General features: G+C 66.6%; 1 protein-coding gene across 1 annotated transcript; it reads right to left on the bottom strand.

Moving 5' to 3' along the window:
- Nucleotides 1-2505: 2505 nt before the first annotated feature.
- Nucleotides 2506-5875, bottom strand: SPON2 (spondin 2). Its single transcript, XM_068975517.1, has 6 exons — nucleotides 5661-5875; nucleotides 5062-5287; nucleotides 4293-4516; nucleotides 3990-4181; nucleotides 3698-3872; nucleotides 2506-2687 (listed from the first exon to the last, which is right to left on the bottom strand). Exons 2-6 carry the CDS (start codon nucleotides 5282-5284, stop codon nucleotides 2506-2508), a joined length of 996 nt encoding a protein of 331 aa, XP_068831618.1. The 5' UTR covers nucleotides 5285-5287; nucleotides 5661-5875.
- Nucleotides 5876-8161: the final 2286 nt, after the last annotated feature.

Raw genomic sequence — 8161 nt, 5'->3', positions numbered from 1 at the left:
AGCTGAGCCGCAGCCCTGTGGGACTCACGCTCACTCCATCCGGCCTCACCGCAGCCCTCTCTGCTCCAGGCCCAGGTCCCTTTTTTGTGTGCTTATTTTTGGAAGTAGGGAAGGAGGTGGGAGTAGCCCCACCTCTTATGAAAAAGGCAGTGTCTCAGTAGTGTGTCCCTCCAGAGTTGGGGTCTGGCTGTACAACGGGAATGAAGAAGTCTCCTCAGGCTGAGGGACGGACCTGGTGCCCAAGGCAAGCGTCTGGGTTTTGCCCTCTAAACATCCTTTTCTGTGGCTTCAGTGCAGTTTCACTGGGAGTAGAGCTCGACCTGTTCAGCCATCGGCTCGGAAGGAGGACCCCTCCCGTCACCCCTCGGAGTCCAGCCCCTGTGCCCGCACTGCCCGCCCACCCGCACCAGCTGCTTGCTGTCTCAGGACCCCCCCCTTCCCCAGCAGTGGACATTCTGGCCTCTCCTGCCTCCTTCGCAGCAGGCTGGCCCTGGGTCCTGCCATCCACTGGGCCCAGCCAGCAGCTCTGTGTCAGGACAAAACAGAGGAGGAGAGTCAAGCTCCCTGCCCACTCCAAGGTGACCCCGCGCCTGCCCTGTGCCTCAGGGCGCTGGCCGGGAGCCTGCTGCCCGTGGGAGGAACGTCTGCGCTCCTGCCTGCTGAGGGGCCTGGCCCGGCGGGCGCGGCACAGTGTGCAGGGAGGCGGGCTGCGGGGCGGCAGCGCCTGCCCGGGTTCTTCCTGAGCCCCTGGGGGTGTGGCGGCACCCCCCCGGGGAGCGCCTCTGCCTTGCGCACGTGAGTCTCCTCCTGGAACTCGTGGCCTATCGGCAGGCCGTCCAGGCGCTGGCTCGCGAGGGCTTCCTTCCCCGAGCCGGGTGGGCTGGGAGGAACGGGTCACAGGCGGCTGCTTTAACTCCGTCCCTGAGATCAGGGGCGACTTTGGGGACAGAAATCTGTTGCGGAGAGGAAGGTGAGGGGTCTGAGGTCAAGTTCACTCACAGGAAGAGGTGTCAGCGAGGAGAGGCGCTGCCCCCGGAGGAGACGGGTCAGAGGGTGTGAGGGTGGGGCCTGGGGTCACAGGTCAGAGGATGTGAGGGTGGGGCCTGGGGGTCATAAGCACATGGGAGTTGCGGCTCAGAGGGTGTCAGGGCAGGGCCTGACCTCAGACAGGGCTGGGACAGGTCAATGGTAAGACCTCAGGGCCACAGCCCGTCCCCCACCCCCCAGCACCGCGAATTCAGGGGCCTCAGTGGTTGGAGGCCTGGGGGTGCAGCAGGCCTCAGGCTGCTGGTCCCTCAAGCTCCCCGTGTGTGTGTGTCCTGTCTGTGTGTGCCATGTATGTGCATGTACCCTGGTGTATGTGCGATGTGTGTCCTGTGCAGATGTATGTGCGTGTACCCTGTGTGTATGTGTGGTGTGTGTGCAGCGTGTGTCCTGTGTGTGTGTGCCATGTATGTGTGTGTACCCTGTGTGTATGTGCGATGTGTGTGTCCTGTGCGGATGTATGTGCGTGTAACCTGCGTGTATGTGGGATGTGTGTGTCATGTGTGTGTGTGTAACCTGCATGTATGTGTGATGTGTGTGCCCTGTGTGTGGTGTGTGCAGCGTGTGTCCTGTGTGTGCCATGTATGTGCATGTAACCTGGTGTATGTGTGATGTGTGTGCCCTGTGTGGATGTATGTGCGTGTAACCTGCATGTATGTGCGATGTGTGTGTCCTGTGTGTGTACCATGTGTGTGTGTGTAACCTGCATGTATGTGTGATGTGTGTGCCCTGTGTGGATGTGTGATGTGTGTGCCCTGTGTGGATGTGTGATGTGTGTGCCCTGTGTGGATGTGTGCGTGTGTGTCCTGTGTGGATGTATGTGCGCGTAACCTGCATGTATGTGCGGTGTGTGTCCTGTGTGTGTGCCGTGTGTGTGTGTGTAACCTGCATGTATGTGTGATGTGTGTGCCCTGTGTGTGGTGTGTGTGCAGCGTGTGTCCTCTGTGTGTGTGTGTACCCTGTGTGGATGTGTGATGTGTGTGCCCTGTGTGGATGTGTGCGTGTGTGGATGTGTGTGTGTGTAACCTGCATGTATGTGTGATGTGTGTGCCCTGTGTGGTGTGTGCGCAGCCTGTGTGTGTGCGCCTGCGTGTGTCCTGTGTGTGTGTGCCATGTATGTGTGTGTACCCTGGTGTATGTGCACTGTGTGTGCCCTGTGTGTGGTGTGTGTGCAGCGTGTCCTGTGTGTGTGCGCCTTGTGCGCAGTGGTCCCCGCTCATCCCTGCGAGGGTGATAGATGCTCCTGGGGAAAGGCCGGTGGCCGCGTGCGCCCTGCCCGCCCGCCCCGCCCCGCCGGGGACACACGAGAGCGCGGCTGTGATGTGGGAGCCGCCGGTCTTTATTCTGGAGCTGGGACGGGACCCTGACGAGGCCGGTGGCCCGGGTCCCCGGGTCTGAGGTATTTCGCAGCCGGGCCGGGGCCAGTCCCTGCGCGGGGGCGCGGGGGCGCGGGCGCCGGTGTCAGACGCAGTTGGGGTCGCAGGGCGCCTCCTCCTCCAGGGCCGGGCAGGGCGCCCCGTGGTTGGCCGGCCGCACGCGCACGTAGCGCGTCCTGCTCTTGGCCCCCGGCCGCCCGCAGGGCCCGGCGCACAGCCCCCAGGACGACCACAGCGAGACCTCGCAGTCCAGCGGCGTCTCTGGGTCTGGGGGCGACAGGGGGCGGTGAGCGCGGCGGCGCCGCGGGCGGGAGGGGTGCCCGGCCCAGGCCCGCCTCCAGACGCGCTGAGGACGGGCGCTTTCCCCGGCGCGCTGGGCAGCGGGCCCCTGAAAGCCAGCGGGGCAACTGGCGGCGCTTCTGCCCTGAGAGCCCGCATCCGCGTTGGGGGCGGGAGGAGGGGCGGGGAACCGCGCGCTGACCACAGAGCCGCGGCTTCCGCCCCGCCCGCTCTGCTGCTCGGGCGCCCACCCTTGGGGGAGCTGACCCGCCGCGACCCCACACTCGCCCCTTCGGGAAGGGGCGCCGGGAAGACCTAGAGGGGCCCCCTGGGCGCGTCCTCCGGGTCCGCAGGGACACGGGGCGGGCACTGCGACCTCTCAGCACTCGCTCTGGGCAGCAGAAGCCTGAAGGGCCTTCAGCTGGAAGCGCTGAGCGGTCTGCTCCTCAGCTTGGAGCTGAGGGCACCAGCTCCCAAACCTCTCAGAACCTGCTTCCCGCTCCCAGCGCTTCCCTCCAGACCCCCTCTGAAGTCAGGTACCCCCAGGGCCTCGGTGTCTGAGCGCCGAGCAGCCGCATCCGGTATGACCTGTCCTCCCGCCCCACGTGGCCCCCCAGAAGCCACCCCCAGAAGGCTGGGAATGGACAGGTCGCCTCTCCAGGCTGTGCGGACTGGTGATCGGTACTCAAGTCTGGCGGTGGAGCTGAGCCCTGGAAGGGGGTTTGCCCCTGGGGTGCGCACATGGAGGCCGGGGCACCTCGGTGACAGTGGCAGCTGTCAGGTCACAGGCATTTCCCCTGGGGTCAGTCTGCGGGGCGGACACTTCCTTTCAAGGGTCTCTAAGGGTGGGAGGTCAGAGCTGGAGGCCCAGGACCAGGGGGTGTCTGAGCATCCGCTCCAGTGATGCCCACACCCAAGAGCCGCTCCTGTCCGCTTGGAGCGCCAGCGCCTGGCAGCAGGATCACGCGTGCGAAGGGTGGGGTGGGCACCACGCTCACCTGGAAGGCTGTCCACGATCTCGTTGCCCCCGACCCCCAGGCCCAGGGCGGGCGGGCTGAAGGCCCTGGGGCTCTGCCGGAGCCGCACCAGCACCACTCTGGCGATGGGGGGCAGGGCCTTCAGCCTCGGGTAGTAGAAGGAGTTGGCGGGGTGGCTGGGAGAGGAGGCCGTGATCTGCAGGGGAGGGGGTGGGTCGGAACCTGGGGCACACCGAGGGGCCGGCTCCCTGCTGCGGGCATCCGTGGGCCTCCCGGGGAGCCTCCTGGGTCCTAGAGAGCCACCAGCCCTCACCTCGGTCACCGTGTCCTGTGGGACGGTGGCAAAATTGGGAGACGAGAAAGTGAAGCCGCTGTCGGTCCCGGCATCGTAGGGGTGCAGGTCCACGGCCACCTGCTCCCGCCAGCGGCCTCTGTCACACAGGTCCAGGCTGTCAACGCCCACGAACCAGTCGGGGCTGGGCACGATGCGGACCACGAAGGACACCTGGGGGCCGAGTGCTCAGCAGGGGCCCTGAGGCCCCCGCCGGCCCCTCACCAGCAAGTGCTCAGCAGGGGCCCCCAAGGCCCCCGCCCGCCCACCACGCCGCCCCCTCACCAGCGAGTGCCTGGAGTGGGCCTCGAGCTCCGCGGACGTCTGCCCGGTGCCGCTGGGCACGGCGGGGGCGGAAAATACGCCGTGCACGCTTTGCAGCCGCTCCCCTGCTGCCTCCATCTCCCGCATCAGCGCCCAGGCCTCACCCCTCTCCGCGAACTCGCGCAGCCCGTTGCTCACGTACTGGTCCTTCCGCCACAGGCTGTAGTCCGAGCTGTGCGCTGCCCCTGGGGGTGTTGCCACCAGCCTGGGTGAGCGCCACCCCGGGGACGCCGCCTGGGCCCTCAACCCTGCACCCCAGGGGGCACCACCCCAGGGACGCCGTCCGGCCCCTCACCCCAGCATCCTGGGGGGTGCCACCCACCAGCCTAAGTGAGCGCCACCCCAGGGATGCCTCCTGGACCCTCAACCCAGCACCCGGGCAGGGGTGGTGGGTGGGGGAAGCACCACCTCCCTGAGTGAGGAGCATCTCATGGACGCCGTCTGCCCCCCAACCCCGGCTCCCCGGGGGTGCCTCTCACCCACACCAGTGAGCACCACCCCGGGGACACCGTCCCGCCCTCCACCCCGGCACCTTGCTATGTGATCCTGCCCCCCACGTCCCTGAAGCCTGGGCACAGCTGCTGGTGCGCGGAAGACCTTAGCAAATATCTCTCGCACTGAAGCGAGGGGTGAGGGTGTCCCCCGAACTGTGAAGTGTGGGGCCTCTGCTGAGTAACCAGCCCTTCGGTCCCCACGGGGCGGCCGGGGATGGGGCGGGGCCTGCACTCACCCAGCAGGGACGACCACTGTGCGGGTGGGCGGAACAGCGGGTACTGCTTGGGGAAGGACGCCTGGCTCCACTTGCCCGTGAAGGTGACGCTGTACCTGGCCAGGGGCTGGGCCGTGCACATGGGCTCTGGCCCCAGCGGCTGGCCGGCCGCGCCGCCCAGCGAGGCCAGGAGGAAGGCCCAGAGGGCGGCCCCCCGGGGGAACACCGGATGCGGGGCTCCCATCACCTACGAGAAGGGGCACGTGTCACCCCCAGCCCCTGGCATGGGGCCCCCAGGATGCCAGGCGCCTCCCTCTGAGTTTCCTCTCTGCCTTGGGCTGGGCCAGACCCCATGGCTGGAGTCCCAGGCCGTGTCAGGTTACAGGAGCCCAGGGTGCTGGCAGGTCATGCCTGGCACGGGGCTCGCGGCCGGCTCAGTGCCCTGGGGCTTTCCCCAGCACTGCGCCTCTGGCGCTGCCGTCCCAGGGAACCCCAGGAACAGGAGGGTCGCTGGCCCGGCCTCAATGGAGGGGCCTCCCTGGGGGCGGGTACTGCCAGTTTCTGGGGGGCAGCGCCAGGCGGCCCTGGGGGCCAGGGGCCAGGAGGGCGTGCATACTCACCCAGCAGGAGGCAGAAGGGCTGGTGCTGGGCTGTGGGCAGCTGAAGTCCCAGCAAGAGCCCAGGGCTCCAATTTATGCCACAGACGGCCCCCCGGCCGGCCAAAGAGGCCCCAGGCCCTGCACCGCGGCAGACGGGACGCGGGGAGAGAGCCGGACCTCCGTGCTGGCCTGGCTGCCCGCCGGCTCTGACGCGGAGCAGATGCTGCTCCAGCGCTGAGCTCACTCCTCCCCTGGCGCCCGCCATGCCGCACCCCTTCCTTTGTCTTCCCACCCCCCACCCCCCCACCCCGTTCCCATCAGGCCTTCCCTGGTGCGTCCCTGCGGGGGGGTGGGGGCGGCCTGCCAAAGCCAGCGCTGAGGAGGGCTGGGCCAGGACCACGGGCGTGTGCTGCCTTCGGAACAGGGCGGGACGTGGGGGGCCGGGGTCAGGCCTGACGTCAGGCCCAGCGCTGCGGACACTCCCGGGGCGGGGGGGGGGGGTGGGGGCTCCGGGCTCAGTGGACACAGCTCCTTCCTGTGCACGGAGTGGCCAGGCCTCTGGACGCCATCCCTCCGGGGGCAGTGCGAGCCACGTGGCTGCCCTCCCCTAGGGGCCGGGAGGTGACCTCACTTTCCCCCAGGGGCTAAGACTCCCGGCGGGAGGGAATCGCCAGCGGGTCCTGGAGTTTGTCTCTGCTCCGCGTCAGGAAGACATTTCCAGAGCCCTCATCACGGGGCCGAACCGGAGGGCAGTGGGGGCTCTCACTCTTAGGAACCGCCCAGCAAGCTTCAAAGCTCAAAAGAGAACATTCTGAGTTTTGAAACCACGTTAATGTTTTACATACTCCAAAAACAGAGAGAGAAAAATAAACAGAATCACCCAGGATAGAACGCAAACAAAAACAGATAATCTAACCTGTATTTCAAGTAAGCGACCCCACCACGGGGGCGGCTGTGAACCCGACCTGTCCTCAGGCCTTAACAGCACCCAGGGCAGTGGCCTGCCACCCCTGGGCCCGGGGACCCTTTACGCTCTGAAAAGTCACCGAGACCCCCCCACAGTGACATCCATTGAGCTCACCATGTTTGAGATGCTCAAAGTGTTTGAGTGGAAAAGCTCAGAAGACTACTGACTCACTGAGAAACAAGCCTGTTTCACGTTAACAGAGCAGCGCTTTAGGAAACAGCTCTTTCAAAAAGAAAACCGCTGGACGTATGGGTGCTTTTCTGCCGGGCTTCCTGGGAGACCGAGCCCGTCCGTGGGGTGTGTCATGCTGGTTGACGTCCTCACAGAAAGGCCGGCCGTGCATGGACGCAGCTCGTCCCGTGGATGGGACGTCCCCACACCCTTCCAAACTCCCGCGGAATGGCAGAGGTGTCTGCTCACGCCCTGCCTTCAGGGAGGCGGTGGCTCAGGTTTGAGGAGGGAGGCAGCCGAGGTGCCAGGCCGTCTCGTGCGGGAAGTGAGGACGCACTCAGGCAGCCCCGGCCTGCTGCCGCCCAGGGGCTTCCCCCCTTTGCAGGCGGCTCCTCTCCCAGCCACCTGTCCACAGGGGCAGCTTCTGACTTACAGGAGTGGACCCTGGTCTCAGGTCCACCAAAGAACCAAGCAGTCACGGGACTGCTCCAGGCCCCCTGCCCCCCGCAGGGCAGTGGGCGGCCCGTGGGGGAATGAAGTTTAGAGCCTGTTTGCTCAGGGCTCCCCCAGGGAGGGTGAGCAGGGAGCTCCTTCCTTCAGTGGTGGAGAGAACCCGAGAGAACCTGGGGTCCTGGGACACAGCGGGGCCCGGGAGGGTCGGTCCTCAGCCCTGTTCTGAGGGGCCTAGCTTACCCTGTGGGTCCCGGGTGCACGGCAGACGCTCTGACCCTCAGGCTCCTCCTCCGACCTCCCCTGGGGTCAGGCCTGGAATGCACTTGGCAGCCCCTCAGACACAGGTTCCTCTGCACGTAGCCCCACCCGCCCCGTACAGCCATCTGTCACTCAGCACGTGTCCAGTCCCCCCTGGGTCTCGGTGTCCCCCCCACCAGCCTCCCCTCCCCACAGGCCTCAGCATCAGAATCACAGGAGTGACCGCAGCCATCGGACAGGGGTGGGGGCCTGGAGCACTTGGCAGCTGGGAGCACTCTGGAGCCCTCCGTCGTCGAGTGACTGCTTGGCTCTTGGTGGACACTGACACCAGGGTCCACTCCTGTAAGTCGGCCCATGTCGGCAGTCACTCCTGAGGTGGCTTCGGGGGCCGAAGCTCGGGGCTGTGCTGTGACCAGGCCTCTGCAGACCCCAGGCTCCCTGGCTGCCCCAGCCCCACCCCAGCGGCAGAGCGCTGTCTGCTCCCCCTTCCCACAGCGGGGGCCCCGACCCCAGAGCCGCACCCCAGCGCCGCTGTAGCTCACGTGCTGCTAAGCACGGGGTGGGCCGTCGACGGCCCGTCCTCCCAGGCGCCCCGTCCTAGGAGGTGCCTCCCAGCCAGGTGCTGCTCACGATGGACTTGGGGCCGAGTCTGTGCTGCCCCCAGTGGGGCTTG

This window comes from Capricornis sumatraensis, chromosome 7 (assembly GCF_032405125.1).
Source record: "Capricornis sumatraensis isolate serow.1 chromosome 7, serow.2, whole genome shotgun sequence".
Classification (NCBI taxonomy): Eukaryota; Metazoa; Chordata; class Mammalia; order Artiodactyla; family Bovidae; genus Capricornis; species Capricornis sumatraensis.
The sequence above is the reverse complement of the archived record's forward strand: the minus strand, read 5'-3'. Positions and strand labels throughout refer to the sequence as shown.